This window comes from Aspergillus lentulus (genome assembly GCF_001445615.1).
Source record: "Aspergillus lentulus DNA, contig: Alt08, strain: IFM 54703, whole genome shotgun sequence".
Taxonomy (NCBI): domain Eukaryota; kingdom Fungi; phylum Ascomycota; class Eurotiomycetes; order Eurotiales; family Aspergillaceae; genus Aspergillus; species Aspergillus lentulus.
In genome coordinates, this window is record NW_028322118.1 from 1,866,560 (window position 1) to 1,884,825 (window position 18,266).

General features: G+C 51.6%; 3 protein-coding genes across 3 annotated transcripts; 1 reads left to right on the plus strand and 2 right to left on the minus strand.

Moving 5' to 3' along the window:
* Positions 1-287: 287 nt before the first annotated feature.
* ALT_3870 (uncharacterized protein) lies at positions 288-1,328 on the minus strand (the record flags this gene model as incomplete). The annotated part of the gene is made up of 1 exon (XM_033560436.2): positions 288-1,328. The coding sequence occupies one exon, from the start codon at positions 1,326-1,328 to the stop codon at positions 288-290; it is 1,041 nt and encodes a 346-aa protein (XP_033416327.2).
* A 673-nt stretch (positions 1,329-2,001) lies between these two features.
* Positions 2,002-3,231, plus strand: ALT_3871 (PRCC domain-containing protein; the record flags this gene model as incomplete). Its single annotated transcript, XM_033560435.2, has 1 exon — positions 2,002-3,231. One exon carries the CDS (start codon positions 2,002-2,004, stop codon positions 3,229-3,231), a length of 1,230 nt encoding a protein of 409 aa, XP_033416326.2.
* A 245-nt stretch (positions 3,232-3,476) lies between these two features.
* On the minus strand, positions 3,477-18,254 carry ALT_3872 (AAA family ATPase midasin; the record flags this gene model as incomplete). Its single annotated transcript, XM_033560434.2, has 1 exon — positions 3,477-18,254. One exon carries the CDS (start codon positions 18,252-18,254, stop codon positions 3,477-3,479), a length of 14,778 nt encoding a protein of 4,925 aa, XP_033416325.2.
* Positions 18,255-18,266: the final 12 nt, after the last annotated feature.

An 18,266-nucleotide genomic window follows, 5' to 3' on the forward strand; every position in this document is an offset into this window, starting at 1 on the left:
TTACAAAAACATGTCTACGGAGTCAGATTTTGTTTCTGATTATTTGCGCAATTGCATAGCCGTGTCATATTTGTCTAGTTGCGGGTTTCTACAGCCGTTTTGATATGAAGCAAGAATATGATGAGCTATTTCCTGAGCGTTTGACTACGGAATGAACATGAAAGGAATGAGACGTAAGAACTTGATGAATAATGACTATCGACTGCAGGGTATCATGCTATCAAAACGCCGAGGAAATGCTGTTCTAAACTCTCAACTGATCAGGAAGAAAAGGCCCCAGCAGTCTACTACTGCCTCGCCCTCGTCTCATTCCACATATGATCGATGATCTGGAAGACCTCGGTCACACTCGCCAACACGTTTTCATCGATCCCCAGCGCACCATACCGATGCTGGATCTTATCCGGATGCCAGCGTATCCGCTCAGATTTGAGCACCGCCAGCAGGCCAGCCATGCCGTCCGCCCCATCACTGTCTGCCATCCCAGACGTCTCCACCGGCGCATGGCGCATAAACTCCTCCACCGCTTCGCGCGACACATCCCTCCGCTTCCCCGACTCCACCGGCCAAAAGACCAGATTCCGGAACGGCCTGCGCTCGCCCTCCCCCACGTTTACTTCTCGATTAACCTCCTCCCAGGCACGCCGATACTCATCCCAGGCCGTCTTCCACACCTTGAGACGCCGTCGCTCCCGGCCCCGCTGGAGGCTCTCCTCCATCGCTTGCTCGAACCGCATTCTCTCGCGCTGGCTCTCTGCGCTCTCCTCCTCGCGCCGCTTCTGCCGCGCTCGTTCGGCGCGCAGTCGCTCTTGCTCCTCTAGCATCCCCTCCCGCGTCCGCGCCCACATCCGACTGCGCACGTACGCCGCGTACTCCTCCTCGGACATCTGCTCTAGCTCGCCGTCTGGACCCTTGGGGACGGATGGGACAGGGTATCTGTGGATGGGCTGACCGTACACGGTCTCCCAGTATGCGGCGCCTTCATCGTCGCCGAGGGCGTCGAAGAGGGACTCGCGGAAGGCGGTGTCGGGAGAGAGGCGGGATGGGTTGTCTTGATCGCGGGGGTTGGGGGAGGGCGAGCGCTTGGATTTGTGTCGTTTGGAGGAACGGTGGTGGTCGTGGTGGTGGGAATGGTGGTGACGGCGGCGGTGGTGGTGATGGTGGTGGGTATCGTATGGTTCGTCTCGGTGAGATTTGGATTTGGTGGATTTTGAGGATTTGAAGCGGAATTTGCCTGCGGCTGGGCGGGTGTATTCGTTGCCTGCGCTACGAGCCTCTGGGGATGCATGTGGTTCTGGACCATTTTCTGCAGCGCTGGCTGTGTCCATGGCGTGGTTTCATTATAGACTGTGCATGAATATCAGGCTAAGCTAAGTAGTGTCGTGCTTTTGCTGAGATGAGAGGGGATTCTGACAAGCGTGTGGAAGGAGCTGAAGACGTTGCTGCCATTCCTTTTCTCAGATGCCAATATCTGATTAGTCATTTTTATCTTATCTGATCATCAATCGCGCATCCTCAGGCTTATGATGTCATCGCTACTGTACAGTTGATGAGGACAGCACTATGGATTAGTCTATCGAGTCTGCTTGTCCAGACGCTATTATCAGCATTATGGTAATTGCATACCAGCCTGCTGCTGCCTGCGCGCGAAGCTACTCTGGCGATAAGAGTAAGACGATATTTTGAGCAGGGGCTAGCGCTGATCACCTAGACCCAGTGAATGAGAGCAGCTCAGGTATCTAACGTGAGCCAAATGCGAATCCATTTAAGATAACTGAAACGAAGAGATTAACATTATCAGAAATAATTTTCCATTGAGTTGTGCCTCCAAGATTAAGGCGGCATGTTCCAGTCGACAATGACACCATATAATTCAGGCATCAACAATTTTCTCAATGGGGCACGTGCGGAACACTGTATCATGATCGCGGCCCTATCGTCATCTCCCGCGAGGCATTTCTAAATTCCTATCAAGACAACATTCGGCCAGCCCAACCCAAAATGGCTCTCGTATCGTACTCAGACTCTGAAGCTTCAGACTCGGAGCAAGAAACCAAGGTCACTCAACCATCAAACAAAACTCAAGCTCCCACGCCTGCGAATCCACCCCAGCCCTCCTCCGGCGCAAACTTCGTCGTCGACCGCAGTAACCCCCGCAAGATCCGCGTTGCTCTACCGGAGATCAAGCCCGAGAACCCTACCGCAGATGGCGAAGACGAGCCAGCGCGGAAACGAGTCAAAATAGGCGGAGGCGGGGTATTTTCGGGTTTCAATGCCCTTCTACCACCTCCGAAGAGGACAAACGTCACGGAGAAGGATAGGAAGACGGCTGCGCCAGCTCGGAAGGTCTTCAGCTTGAAGACTGGCGCGACTCCGGGTTTCGACCGCGAGGCTGATGAGGAGTTTCGGAGGGAACAGGCGTTCGATAGCTTGGCGGGCGATGGCGATGAGTCGATACCCAAGCCGGGGAGTCTTCGGAGTGAGCAGCCTGGCGACAAGGAGGCCGCGACGGCTCAGGTAGACGGAGAGAAGAAAGAGGAGGTCAAGTTGAAGGGGAATCCGATGATGTTCAAGCCGTTGTCCGTAGGGCGAGCGTCACAAAAGAAAAAGAAGCAACCGGGAAAATCTGCCTTGTCATCTCCTTTGCCAACTGCGAACGAAACAACAGCTCTGCAACCCTCGCAAGCGTCCAATGAGCAACCAGCACAGCCAGCGCCGCCCGCGCTTCAGAAACCGAAAATCAGTCTGTTCTCCTTGTCCACAGAAGAAACTACGACTTCGAAGATGCTCGAACCGCAAGCACAAGCCGCTAATTACGAGCCACTGGTGTACACCACCGGCCTGGAAGCCACCCCGGCTGGCCCAGAGCCGGAGCCTGAGCCCGCGACGGCGCCCTCACAGCCAGCAGCGGATCAAACATTGGATAACATCGCAGACGATCTCAATTTATCCCGGGCCCAACGGCGACAGCTCTTTGGACGCAATGCCGACCCTTCCAAATCTCGGATTCTGCACTTCAATACAGACAAGGAATACGTTGCCAACCAGGAGTTAGCCCACCAGACAGACCTTGCTGCTGCTCAGCACAATCCTGTTCGGGCCATTGCCCCAGGCAAACACACTCTGCAACAGCTGGTCAATGCGGCAAGCACACAACGGGAGGCTTTGGAGGAGAGTTTTGCCGCTGGACGAAGGAACAAAAAGGAGGCCGGATCCAAGTATGGATGGTGAATTCTATGTTCTTTCTGGCCCTGACATGCAAGTCTTTCTGGAAGTAGTCTATAGATACCAACACATCCGCAATTTATTGTTCAGACTAAAAGAATTATATTTTAATCTGTTCTGAATCTTTCTGAATGAAGAAATAAAACTGCTTGAAAGTCATCAACTATATATGAATGCTACCTATACAAATGAAATCAACCATATAAACAAAATGCCCAACCTTTTTTATCTACCATAACCATGCATAAATCTCACGATGATACATCAACAACCTCTGCAAACCATTGTTTCAACGCCGTAGCCAGCACAGCCGGTAACTCCCGAACGTCACGCACAACCAGGTAGTATGGGAAGGGGAATCCCTCCAGGTATCTCTTCATCTTCAGCTTCATCTCCCCAGTTCCACTCTCCGTATCAGGCTCGAAGCTTGCCTGGCTGAGATCCAAGATTGAGCTGCCCTTGACGGCGTCAACGATGATGAACACGATCATGATCCGCTCCTCTTGAGCTTGACGCACAAGGTGCCGGATGGTATCATGATCTTCGCAGATACCGTCGGATATGATGAGCTCCAGTTGCCACAGGTCGGCGTTACCTCCTGCGGGCGATTGTTTCCAGCGAGCTTCGCGGAAGAGGGCGATAGAATCGGCGATCAGTTTGCGCACGTTCGTTCCGGTCTGCTGGTAGCTGAAATGCTGGAATACTTGTGTTCCGGCTTCAGAGGAGAAAGGCTTGCCGAACTCGTGGGCGACTCGGACGTGATCCTCGTTACCGAACCCAAGCACACACAGGTCGCCTACTTCGAGCATTGACAGACTCTTCGCCACTAGCGCCAGGGTCTCGAACGCCAACTGCCCGCTGCCACTCTCCAGCATGGACTTGCTGTCATCGACTGCAAGCATGATTTGGTAGTTGCGTTTGGAGGGAATGGACCGTCGCATCCAGATCTTGTCACGCTTGTACTGTGACGCAATGTATGGAATGATACGTTTGATATTCAGTCGCTTCCCTGTCCGGAAATCGCCCCGCAGCTTGGTAGCAAGCGTGGGGGCCAGTATCAGACGTAGCTGCTCCGTCAGGGACAGAGAGAGGTCGTTCGTGGCATTCTCGTAGTGCGACCAAAGGCGCTGGGCCTCCTCCCGTGGAGTTAGTGGCGGAAGCGTGGACGACAGGTGAATTGCCGCAAGATGGGCGTCCACCTCATCCAGCTCCTCGTTGGCCTCAAGTTGACCGGTAGCGTCTGTTGTTCGCTCCTGTGTGCGGGAGCTGTCGGGAATCAATGCGCCTGCGGTTTGCCCTTCAGTAGAAACAGCTTCTCCATCTATCTGCATGTCGTCCTCCAATCTATTCTCCTCCGCCAGATCTTGCGGCTCCTCGCCAGCGTCCGGTAAGATATCATTATCGCCAGGTTTGACGTCGGACTCCACGCCCTTGTTCTGGTCCAAGGCCTTTGCTTGTTCCTCACTGGCCTGTCCCAGTGCCTGTGTATCGGCAACATCATCTTGGTCCGCAAGATGCTCGAAATCAGCATCGGCCATATCTGTATCCTCCGGCAAGGGTTTCCGCGACTCGTCATCGTCCTCCTGCTTGGAAGCGTCCATAATCTCTTTCCTCCTCCGATGCCATTCATCAAGAACATCACCCAATTTCTTGAACGCCTGTAATTGAGGGTCTTCGGGGCTCACGTCATCAGCACCTCCTGCATCCCTCTTGCGCTGGCTGTCATCTCCTTCTTTGGCACCACCAGTCGGCTGTTCTGCGTTTGCGGCCGGATCAGTCGATCCATCGTCCTGCTGAGCATTGCCGGCTGCGCCTTGCTCTTTGTTTCGGTCTTCATCTGCGCCCAGACCACCGTTAACAGCTTCGCTAGGAGCAACCTCCTCGCCACCAGCTTCATTGTCATCATGCTGAGTCAAGAACTCTTCTTGCTGAGCTTCTGGCTCTTCCTCCTCAGCTGCATTGGCTTCATCGGTTCCCTCGGCCTCGTTGGCCTCTTGGTCCTCCATGGCTTCTTCATCTACCTGGTCAGGCTCCTGCTCGTCAGTTGGATTATCCATATCTGGATTTTCAGCATTGTCCTCGTTTCCTTCAGCCTGTTGCTCGTCCTCCGCAGGTGCAGGACCGAAATCCGACATATCGTCCATGCCGTCGTCACTTTCGGCACCGTCATCTTCCTTTTCCTCGCCGTCCAGTTGCATCTCCTCAGGTAGGTCAAGCGCCTCTTCTTCCTTGGCATGAGGGTCCGTCACTTCCATATCTTCTCGGCCAACAGCCTCGCCTTCATCCTCAGGGGCCTCTTCGTCTTCTTCGTTCTCTTCTTCCTCACCCTCCTGCTCTGCATCCTTGTCACTCTTCTCCTGGGTCTTTTCTTCCTCCTGCGCTGCAGTTTGCTCATCGGATCCAGCTGCTCCCTTGCCTTGTTCGTTCTCTGTCTCTTTCTGCTTCTCATCATGGTCGCCATCCCACATCTTCTCATCCACTGCGGTGTCGTCGATGTCGTTGACGCTGCCTACTTCCTCATCGATATCGTCTTCTCCTTCCGAGCCGCTGGCGTCTTCATCTTCTTCTTCGTCCTTCGCCTCGCCATCAATCTCCTCGCCTTGCATTTCTTCATGATCCATGTTCACTGCCTCCGCAGAATCCTCCATGTCCTCAGAGGGCTTCTCATTCTGTTCTTGCTGAGCAAGCTCAGATAAGTCCTCGTCATCCCCGACGTCTTTGCTAATATCTTCAGCACCTTCACCCTCGCCAAGGCCGGTTCCACTTTCCAACTTTCCAGACTTGCTCTCTTCTGCAGATGGCTCCGCCGGGGTACAGAAACCTTCCGAGGCTATCTGCGTGAATGACTTTGCGAGGATGTACGTCATTTTGCAAGTCTCCCTGTGCACAGACACAAACCGCTGAATGATATCTTTGCAGATGTAGAAGTATCGGTTTGTGATGGGCAACAAGCTCGCCACCAATGCAGAGGCAAGGGCATAAGTGTTCTTGGTGTTGGCCTGTAGATGTTGCAGGTTGTCGAGGACGGATTCGAGGGAGGAAGTAACATCAGACAAGCGGACAGCCTTCATTGCCCTCGTGAAGAACTCATCGCTCCGCGACAGCGAGCCCGTGGAGGCAAGGGAAGCAGGCACGTCTTTGAGCTTCTGAAGACTGACCAAGATCTTGTCAGTTGCAGCAAGGAGTCTTGCGTCAAATTCCTGGATAGCGAGACTATTCTCGCTGTCAGTCCTAGCAGTCGCATTTCCCTTGGCCTCCGCCCATGGAATAATTTGTGTTAATGCGAAAGACAAGTCAGGACGTTCTGCGGTCCATTTTGACACATCAGCGTTCAAGCAAGCAAGCGAAGACGACACCTCTTCCAGGATGTCATTATAACGCTGAGAAGTCAGGCCAGAAGGTAACTCTGGAATATTGTCTAGTGATGACTTCAACCGACTAAACGTGGATCTCCAAGCGTGCAGGCCATCAGAAACCTTTGAGGCATCGACTTCGGAGAACTTGGCATGTAGTTGCACGATTTCCGCAGCGAGGCCAAGTATGGGAGTAAGCCATGCCACAACTCTCCTGAGGTCTTGTCTGTCCTTCGAGAGATTCGAATGCGACTTGCAGAGGGATGCGGGTCCAGAAGTCCAGAGATTAGACATCTTCATAATCGTGGACTTCATCGTTTCCAAATGAGACAATGCTGGAGAAATGACCCCGCGCTGCTTTCTTAACAAGAACATCAAGTGCTCGACAGTGCCGACGCTCCTGGAGATCTCGACATTACTGAGATCTTCCGAGTACTCGCGAGACGCTTGACGTACGCGAGGCAGGAGATCCAAGAACCGGTGGAAGTAGAGATCGGAGCCCTTGATGAGATGCGATGCCGAGTTCCCGACTTCCAAGCTTGGGGTAGTAGCGAGAACCTGAGCGATGGAAGACTGGCTCTCAATCAAGTTAGTGCTTGCATTGCGTTTGATACCCATTTCCAGGAGCTTTTTCAATGTGTCTGCATAGAAACGACGCTTCTGGACCTTGAGATGTTGGACATCATCCTTGTTATCCTCAGTCAGCACTTTAGGCGTCTGCGATTTGAATTCCGTGATGCTCTCAATGAAGAATTTGACGAAGCTGTCGAGATCCTCCGAGATGTCAAATTCATTAGGCATTGAGGAATACAGATCGCTCATGTTCCCGGCTGTGCTATCCGCATTTCGGAATCTGGGTGGTCTGCTTGGCCATACTGTAGGCTCTCCCTGGCACAAAGCGAGAGCGTCGGGGAAGCTTGTTGAAGCCAAAATGACTTCATCGGTGACAATATCTGGTTCATTTGGTTCGTTTGTCATTCCCTGCTGCAGAATCGGCTGCGCAGGCTGTGCCAGAACTTCACGATACTTTCGGACGAGTTTGAACAGCCTGAAGTGTGATCGCCGGGCACTTTCCCTGAGTGCAATGATGTTTGTATCCTTCCAGCTAGCCAGCTGAATCTGTTGCTTGATGTCCTTTTCAAGAGCGGCTCTGCGGTCTTCTATCGACTTGTGCACTGCAGACTCGAACGGTCTGAAGTGTTCAAGGAAATTGCCCAATGCAGATACTATTTGCTCCAGAGCTGGGTAATCGCGAACGTAAAGCGCAAGCAGTGAACGGAAATTAGCCACGAGCCTGAGTCGTTCGCTGTATTGCCCGACAACTGTCGACATGAAGAATTGTTCCAGCGTAGAGATGACACCTTGTATATGGTCGCTCAACTCGGCTTCCCCAGATGCTGCGAGCTGAATAGGGGCCGCAATAATTGCTTCGTAAGCAACAAACCACCATGAGCTCACATCTTGAGCGCACTTCTCTTTTTCAAGATCGAGCAGCTTGGCCCAGGTTGACAGTTCCAGCCGGCGCCAGCTGATGATCAGATTGGTGATCTCGTCGTAAAGAGAAGCTGCTGAATACTCTCTGCTTGCCACAAGCTGCCATTCATGAACAAGGGCATGGAGCTTCTCAACTTTTGTGAGAAACTTCGCGACGGGCTCCGTATGCTTGAATTGAAGCACCTCTTTGCAGCAGATAATAACATCCTGAAGTACCGCATGCTCCGGCCAAGCCTGCTGGATCTGGAGGAAACGGGACTTGACGGAGAGCGTCAGAGAGACGAGTCTTCTCGCTTCAGAGAAATTCGCATCGGTGTAGAAGTTATATTTGCCAGATGAGCTGCGATTTCCAGCGTTCATGGCATCTTCAAGAAGTAAAAGAGCTCCAGAAAGATGTTCGCTGGGGCGAATGTGAGACTTCGAAAAATCACCTGCAGACCATATGGACCCCAGCAGCTTGGCAGACTGCTTGACATAATCCAACAAGGCTGTCTGAGTATCTTCAGATTGGAAGAGCTTGGCGTGCAGTGTAGCGAGCCGGACCGAAATAACCTTTGGATCAATCCGGGTGACTTTCCCATCATCTTCAGCTGTGTCACCTTCGTAAGTAGGGAAAAGCTGGTCCAACTCATTCTGGTCGACCTCCTCCTCATCTTCCCATGAGCCTCGATAGCGGTACAACTCGGATTTGCGCGCTTCTTCCTCTTGATCCTCACGGAGCTTGGCTTTCCATAAGACATGGAACTGTTCGAGTATCCGGTGAAGCGCATGGCGCCCGGATTCGCTGTGGAGGACATCCGGATCCGTATTAGTGGCAACTCTGAGGGAAGATAGTTCATGGAAGCGCAATTCAACAAAATGAGCTTGGTTCGCTGCCGAGGTTTGGCTTTCCAGGGCTGAAACGGGATAGACAGTGCCCCCAAGGAACGGTGTTCTCTTGCTCACTGCCTGCAAGATCCGAGAGTCACTGGACAGTTGGGTTTGGCCGGACTGAAGGGAAAGACCCAGGTCCAGCATTTCGAGGAATCGGACGACAAGCACAGTAATATCGTCGTAAGATCTGTAATTCGTGCTCAAACGCTGGGTGAGCTGCCGGATATTCTCGCGAAGGAGACTCTGCATTCTTTCCGCTTCCGAATCATTTCTTTTTGCTGCGGTTACATCGAGTTCGATGCACCTGTTCAAAACAGAGTAGAGCAAGCTGGAGAATTCTCCCTGCAAGATACTGACCTCAGAGACCGGCGGCCGAGTAACTTGAGACGCAGGCGGCGCGGAGCCTAAGCTTCGGAGTTCCTGCTGTATAATTTCCTGCCGCATGTTGGAAGATTGCCCAGAGAAGCTCTGCTCAAACACAGCTAAAGCTTCGGATTTTGTGGTCAGCTCTATGACACGCTGTGTGTGCCTTTGCCTCTGCACAGTCAGACTGAGAGAGGGATCGAACGGTTTATCGGGCACGAATAATTGCAGCAGTAGGCTGGCCAGCTGAACCAACGCCAATCCAGTTTCCTCGACGTACGTCTCTATATGCTTGGGGCCAGTCATCAACGAAGCGATCAATCGTGGAATGGCGTCTTTGACAATTGGTCCAAAGTAATGATCCTCAGCCAAGCTTTGATCCAATACAACCGCTGGCAGATCCGATGAATTGCACCACCCTTGTCCTTGGATCTCACGAAGCGTAATCAAAACGCTCTCGAGAGAGGTTGGCTCAATGAACTCCTTGTGCATGGTGAGGAGTTCAGCAACGAGCGCCGATAAATTTTGTCTAAGAAGTCGATTTTGATCCATGGAGATCTCACGCGACGTCAGAGTTACAGCTTTGGAGAGTGTTCGCTTTTCCACTTCCAAGCTATCCATCTGGCCCAGATTCGTGGTGCCGACAAACGTCAGCTTCTCTAACAGCGACAGGGAGAAAATGCCATTGACCGCGGAGCCCGACATGGAGGACTGGTTAGACCCTGCAAACAGAGATAGTTTATGGAGAACGCCAGGAATCTGACTTCGAAGACTTGATGTGTCGAGGGGCCGCGCTTGACGACCAGCCAACAATGGTAGGATAGAACTGATTACCGGATCAGATGTATCTTCGATATGCTGTATTGACGACAGATCGTGGTATTGGCACAAGGCTTCAAACTCGCTCATGAAGTAAGGCGACTTCGCCGAATCGGAAGCCTGCACCACCTTTGCTAGTTCCATCACCGTCTGCTTAAGTGCCTCAACTAGGTGTCCTTCGTCCGCACCGTCCAACAGAATGGTTCTCTGAGCGTCCACAAGGGAATTGCGTACCCGGCTCAGCTGGGCTAAATCCAGATGAGTCTTGAGAGCAATGTCCGTGAATTCGGCTGCCACTTTCTCGAGGTCCAACTTTGCCCTCAGCTGCTCCTGAGTGGCGGGAGTGGCTGGCCGCCAGGATTCCCATAGCCTTTGCATACTGAGCCCTGTTTTCAAAGCCCAGTTCTCCTGGAAACGACGAAGACACTGAGACAATGCCAGAGCTACGGACTTCAGCGGTGGCCAGGAGTCGAGCAAGAAAACAAACAGCTCCTTTCCAATCTGTAGATAGACTTGGAATTCGCCTTCATCCACTTGACCATCTTCAGAGATTCTGAGAAGGTCAGCACAGAAGCTGACAACAGCACGAAGAGCATGCACAGCCTCAGGAGTATCAAGCACTTGGCGGTCTAAGCTTTGTATGAAATCATAGACCGCTTGCCCGCAGTCCGCGAGGAAAGAGCCGATAGGTTGCGTTGCATCCTTCATCAGGGAAGCTATCCGCCTTGATGCTAGGGATCTCTCCAGAGAGCTCATCTGGCTCGGTTTGAGGGATTTGGCTGATTCATCAGCGCGCAACAAGCTTTGCCTTAAGCGATGAAGGTTGAGCTTGCACTCTTGTAAGTGAGCCAAAACCATGAGCCGCGGTAAGGTCACATGTTGCCCCAGAATCAAAGCGAGCGGCTCATTCACGAGAGGATGTAGAGGCTGGAATTGGCCATGAACGGCAAAGGAAGCACCGCTCAAGTTGACGGCTTGCGCTTTGCAAAATGTAGAAGGCTCCCAGGAGGAATCTTCGAGGACAACAGGCACATATCGGTCAAGCGTCGAAGGCAAAGATTCTCCCGCGAAGAAGTCGAGCAAGCCCGCCGATGCCATCTCTGATGATTGTTGGATGATTCTCAGATCCTCGACCGAGAGATGGTCAATTCCCATTTCACAGAGGAGGCGAGGAAGCTCGCCTCTATCCTCAAGCTGATTGAAGTCCCAGATATGCCTCAGGCGGTACAGAGACGACTGGTAGGTGTAAGCAGGGATGGATCTGTTGGCTGATTCGGGAGTCTCCGAAGCCAGAAAGCAAATCTCGACACATCGATTCCGCATTGCACGAGACAACTCCCCGTGACGAGGATCCATCGTCAGGAACAGGCGGAAGTTGGGATGGGGTCTCACAATCTTCGCAGAGCCATCCTCGGTACGTTGCTCATTGAGTATCAAAGCTCCATTGGGTTCGGTCAAGGAGTTCAGCCTATCGAGGACAGAAGGGTTGCACAAGTTGGCATTATCAAGAACAACCCAATGCCCCTGCTGGACAGCTTGCGTGAGAACACCTTCCGTCCATTCGAAACCAACCTTCATTTTATTGGACTGCTTAGAGAGTTCCATCAAGTGCTGTGCTCTCCGAAGGAAGACTTCAAGGGCCTCTTGAGGATGAAGCTGCATCAAGACAGGGAGGGATGAACACACAAAGTCCAGCGAGATCTCTGAGCTCTGTAAGCGTTCAAATAGCTCCAGGAAGGCTGAAAATGCGTCTGTCTTCTCGGTCGCTGAGGATGCAGAAATAAGATGGCGGCGAAGGTACAGCGAAAGCTCACGTACAAGAGATGAAACCTCCCTCTTGTAGTCAATCTGCTCGAATCCTCCAATCAAATCCATTGTGTCTGTGTCAGCGCTCAGAGCTAATTCAACTAAGTCGGCACCGTTCAATGCAGCAAGCTTTCTGATCAGAGTGGTCTTGCCACAGCCTGATGGTCCCACCAAGATGCTCGGCCATGACTGCTCTATGCAAAGCATGAGTGACTCCAGGATCGGCAGGTCACCCGGGAATATCTTCATCTGCGGCTCAGAAACTTGCTGAAGAAGAGCATCCCTGCGCATCACTCCGAATCCGACTTGGAAATATTCTTGAGTCAGATTGTGGTAAAGGCTTTTGGCAACAGTCGGCGCATCCGTAAAGACGCGTTGATAGAGCTGAGAAACCAGTTGCCTATCTTCTTCACTCCTGAATCTCTGGGAAATGACAACATCAAGGAAATTGTTTGCTGGCACTTGAAGATCGCCGCGGTCCGCAAGCTGGAGCCATCTTTGGATATCACGCAAGTTGACCTCCCACGGTCCACCAACCGCCCCTAGCCTGCGTTCCTGGTTGATGGCCTCATTTAAGAGAGAAACAAAGTCCACCAATCCATAGGTTTGCGAAGCGGGGCTACCAGGGAATAATTTTTCGCAGATTCTTTTCAAGTCGGTCTGGGTGAAACTATCGGCATATACCACGGTAAACCGATTGACAAAGGATGCGGGAAGTCCCTTTCTTCCGCCACCTTGATGATGGGGATTTTGTGCAGCGAAGAGGACAAAATCCGGGTGTCTGCTGAAATTTTGGTCAAGTTCAGCCACGTAAACTGTCTGACGGTGGTCCAGGCAAGAGTTCAACCCTTCAAGAACGGATTGGGACGCCAAGTTCATTTCGTCCAGCAGAACCCAGTCACCGCGCTGCATGGCTTGGAGGAACGGTGCATCGCGCCAGGTGAAGTGACCAACATCGCCGCCCTCTACAGGCACATCAGATCCAAAAAGGTCAGTGAGGTCTGTCTGTTCCGAAAGGTTAATACGTGTGAGTGGCTTCCCAAGAGCTCGAGCAAGCGCAGTAACAAGGGTTGTTTTGCCAACACCTGGGCTACCCTCAAGGAGAATAGGCTTTGGCAGTTGCAGGCCGCGCGCGATTCTGACCGTATTGGCAATCGTGGTAGGGGCATCCATAATGAATTGCGGATCAGGTGCTGCATCCCCATTGATAGGTAGGGCAAAAGGCCCTACACGCAGTGCGCGATCCTCAAGCTCAATTGTCGACTTTTGGAAGTAAATGCCGGAAGCATCAACGTTGAAGAGTTCACGAAGCTTTTCAAGGCAAAGCTGGCGGTTCTTCTCGAGATCGTGCAACGACGCAGCAAGCATTGCAGCAGGGTTGGCACCAAGGGTATCCACGAACACCATTGCCGCACCCTGAACGATCGAGAATTTGAGATCTGTCGTTTGACACTTGTTCACAAAGTCTACCCAAGCGAGCAAATCTCGGATAGAAAGGGACGTAATCGATGAACTCTGGAAGGTTGTCTTGAACCATTTCGCGAACCGCAACATGGCCTTAGGGATATCCTCTGACTCTGTTCGGAGTTTCATTCTGAGAATGGGCAATATATCGTTGTCCTCCGAGAGCTGAGGGGCCCAGATTTCAGTCATTCGATTTCGAAGAGCAGCTGAAAGCTCGCGCTTTCCGTAATCTCCTCCAGGATTCATGGTCGAAAGGAACTGAAATCCCTCGTGCGCGACGACCATGGAATCAATAGGGCCTTTTTCCGCCAGGAGTATCGACCTGTGAGGTTCAAGAACACTGTTGAGTCTCTCTAATACCGAATCATCAGCGAGAGAAATCTCATCAAGAAGGAAAAATTGTCCAGTCTTCATGGCTGTTATAAGACTACCGTCAGACCATTCGAAGAGGGCGTTCAAGCGAGCAATGTTCTTCTGAATCCGTTGAACTATTTCAGAATCGCATGCTTCCACTTGTTCAACGGTCATAGCACTAAAAGTGCTCCTCAGCTCGTCAAGAGATTTCGGCTCAGCATCGACTGTGTTGACAACAGTTCGAAGGTCGTTGAGTAGCTGAGCCTCGATCGCCGCTCTGTTCCTAACTGGTCTTTGAGCTCCTATTAGATCCCCAGTTTCTAAATTCACATGGGCATTGACGATGAACAATTGCTTCCTACAAATGTCTGCAACTGCCTGGCAAAGTTGTGTCTTGCCGCACCCAGTTTCTCCCACGAGAAGAACGGGTTCGTTGTTCTCAAGCGCTACTGAGACCAGAACGAAGAGACGACGCATGGCTTTTGTCCAAACAATGCCAGGCGCCAATTCCTTCAGGTTAGGAGCGCGCTTTTCCAATTCAGCAGCACTGTAGATTGTGTCTTCATCAATGGGAACTTTCATGACCTCCTCAATGACTGCCTTGACAGCCGCCCTTTCTTGTGGATTGCGGACGCGTTCTGCAAGCAGCATAAAGCCATTGACGGCTAGTTGTTCACGGTCATCTGCCCGGCGCAGAGCCCATCGGAACAAATCACGTAGAGTGGCAAAGCTGTTTTTCTGTTCAAATAGCCTGTTCGCTTGGCGCAGAAGGGAAAGCTTTCGATACACAGACACAATCCTGGTGCAGAAAGATGGCGCAATCTGCGACCGTTCTTTCAAGATGAACTCCAACTCGCTCTCGGGGATATCATCGAAATGCAACTCAAGGAAACGATTTCGAAACGCGCGAGACAGTACTTTCCGGCCACCATACAAGCCGGCCGGGTTCTGTGTCGCGAACAACATGAAATTCGGATGCGGGTGGACGACTTCCTGTGTCTCGGGTATGAATAGTTCGCGGTTGTCGTCTAGAAGTCTATTCAATGCTTCCAAGACGTCCGATGGTGCAAGATTAAGTTCGTCAAGAACGATCCAATATCCGTTCCTCAGTGCTTCAACCAGCACACCTTCCTGGTAACGCAAGGTTCCATCATCACCAGAGACATAGGAACCAAGATACTCCTGCAAATCGGTGTGTTCATGATTGTTGATTCTAACAAACTTGTTTCCCGATACTTTGGCAAGATACTCTATCATGCTCGTTTTACCCGCTGATGTGGGACCCTGCAACAGCACTGGGAATCGACGAGTGGAGCTCGCTCGAACGAGATTCTTGAGATTCTTCTCGATGAAAGGAGTGATGATATAATGGGGTTGTGCCTCTGGGACCATATTGCCCTGGCGCATCCAATAATGTTTGAACTGCACATAAGCATTCCCATCATTCGGTGGCTTGGGGGTTTGTCCTAGTAGTGCCCTTGCATTCTTCGCATTGCCAAAGACATACCGCTCAAGAAGAGGCAAGAGTAGCCGCTCGGATTCTTGGCTTAGAACGGTCAAGAAACTCATACAGTAGCCCTCAAATATTGCCCGGCGCAACCCATATATGTGGGCATTTTCGAGGACATATATGAGAGCACGAACGAGAGTTCGGATACTGAAATGAGGCCGTTGTCCCGCTCCGTCAGTGAGTTTGTTCTCGTTGCTGAGTTTCTTGGTTTCCATGTAAAGCTGCGCTAGGTCCGACACGACCCTTGAGTCGCCTATTGTCAGGTCACCCAGGTATTTCTGAATCAAAGCGAGCAGATCGTCCAGGTCGGTATCGGGAGACTGTACATATACTTCCGTGAAACGAGACCTGAGTCCAGGAGGAAGATCTTTCTTTCCAGCATCAGTTGCGGGATTCATGGCACCGAATATTCGAAAGTCAGGATGACCAAAAACCCGTTCCACGTCACCGGCTTCGGATAGCAGAACAGATGGAGAACCTTCGCTACCATGATGCAGAAGACTAGCAATATTCTCGAGAGTATCTGGAGAGGCTAGATTGACCTCGTCAAGCAGGACCCATTCTCCATTGCGAAGTGCACGAACGATTTTTCCCTGGACGAAGGCGAAAGCGAACTTGGCGTCACCTTGCGAAACTTGTGCCTCGAAGTCGTTCAGTTGCGCTGCAAATCTCTCCCATCTCAGTCTTAGCTGCTGGTACTTCGGCGAATCCAGTTTTCTCTTCTTCGTCGGCTGCTGCTCCTCCTCACCGGCCCGACTCTGCTTGCTTGGTTTAAAGACACCATCGGCAAGCCGAACGGCTTCATGCCAAAAATTGACCAAACGCACCCAGTTCCCCGCAGCAACGCTTTTCGAAACAGAAGACAAAAATTTCTGGTTCTTCTTTGCAGAGAACGTCAATTCGAAGAGAGTGATAAATTCATCGAGCATAGGGACAGCCATGGTACGGATATTGACAGGCTTGAAACCACCCAGCAGATCAGTACTTTCGCTCTGCTGAGACAAGTTCACTACCGTGAGCTTCTGCCGCATCAAATTTGCAAGCTGTTGGACGACTGTAGTTTTCCCAATACCGGTCTCTCCGACGAGAAGAACAGGCTCGGCCATTTGCACAGCAGCAGCAACCTGTTCCATCAGCTTCAAGGCCGCTCGAGTCGATGCAAAGCGCGAGGAGGCAGCCGCAAGCTTTGAAGCTGATCCACTGGGTACTTTATTCTTTCGGCAGATCTCCCTTCCAAGAGTCACGCTATTCCCATGATCTGAATAGGCTGGCGTCCGTTCATGAAGACAGAATTGCGCCCGTTGTGGCGATATCTGGAGTGCTTCCGCGACAACCAATGCGAGCGAGTCTGCCAAAGTTTTGTCGGGAATGTATCTAAGGAAGACATCCACAACGTCCAGAAATATCTCATCCTCGACAGCTTCGGGTGTCGCTTCATAGCCAGTCTTGGCCCCCAGTCGCTGCAGTCGCATATGCAATCTGGTGCAAAGCTTGATCAGATCGCGAAGACCCGGAGTCCTTCCTTGTGAGCTTTTAATGGCAAGGCTTCCGTGGAATGAGGAGCAAACTCTTTGGTAGACATCCATGATGACGGGAACGCGAGATTCAAGAAGAGGGAATTTGCGGATGATCACCTCCCGAATTTCTTTTATAGAAAGCGAGTCTATCTGTACTCTCTGCCACAATCTGCTTCCCAACAGATTGGTGTTTGGCGCAATCTCTTCGCCCGCAATATTATAGGTCGACTTCATGGTTGCAATGACCTTGAAACCCTCGGCGCACTTGATGCGTTCCTTTCGACTAGCTATGGTCAACTCGCCCTTCTCAATGATGGGCAATATTAGACCGATGACTTCAGATGGAGCACGATCAAGATCCTCGATCAAAATCCAGCGACCTTCCCTTGCAGCCTTGGTCAAGACACCGGGCTGCCAAGCAAAGGAACCTGTAGCCGGGGATGTTGAGTACATCCCGAGGAGACTCTTTGCGTCTGTTTGTTCGTTCAGATGAAGGGTAACCATAGACTCTAGCTGTCCCATTGTCGCAGCGACGTCGTTGACCAATGTTGTCTTGCCTGAGTTTGGTAGCCCAACAAGTAGGATGGGCTCAGGCGCAAGCAACGCTTTCGCAATCTTCCGTAGATTGCCCACGGCGGTTGGAGTTCTCACAATGGAGGACGGTGAACTTGGTGATTCATGCAGTCGTGGAATTAACACGCCACAGACCTCAGCTGTTCGCGCAGTAAAGTATTCTCGCAACGGTTCAGCAAGTAGAAAACTGTCCGACATTTGTCGAATCGATCTCACTTGCTCAATCTGCCGCTCGAGGGTCTTCCACCGACGCTCTTCCCACAGACCAAGACACCGATAATCGATCACAATGTCTTCCCACGGTCCTTCAATAGGACCATCTGCGAGATAGGCCCCAACCATTCTCTCTGTAGCAGCATCGGCTGCACGCATGTATAAGGCAAAACACCGTACTGCTAGGTATCTGATAGCCTGGTCTCGATGTTGGAATAGGGACTGGAGTTGCGACGGCGATACAGTCGTCGAGAAGACCTCAAGGTCATAGGACATAAGTCGGAATATGGCGAGGAGTAGCGTGCGGAGAGTAGCATCTTCCAGTTGAAGGGTACTTTGTTCTTTCGATACAGCCAAAGCCGAAAGAGGTCCAGCCCACGAGGCGGCATATTGACTGGCAAAAGATTGCAGATATGGCGCAAACGGTAAAATACGTGCAAAGGCGGAAATTATATGGAAATTATCGACATGAAGATCTGACGAGAGCCATCGCGCTGCCAGATCAACAAATATCGGTTCGTATATGCTGAAAAGACTTTCTGTGCATTTTGACCTCAATGCGCTAACCGCAAGCGCATTCAGGAACTGAGTCCCAGAAGCAGTACGAATGAGTTCCGCAAGCTCATTCGGAAGCTGATCAAGGATCTGGGACTCAGTAAGAAGCCTCTCATAGGCAGGTTTTTGATTCATTATGAACCCTGC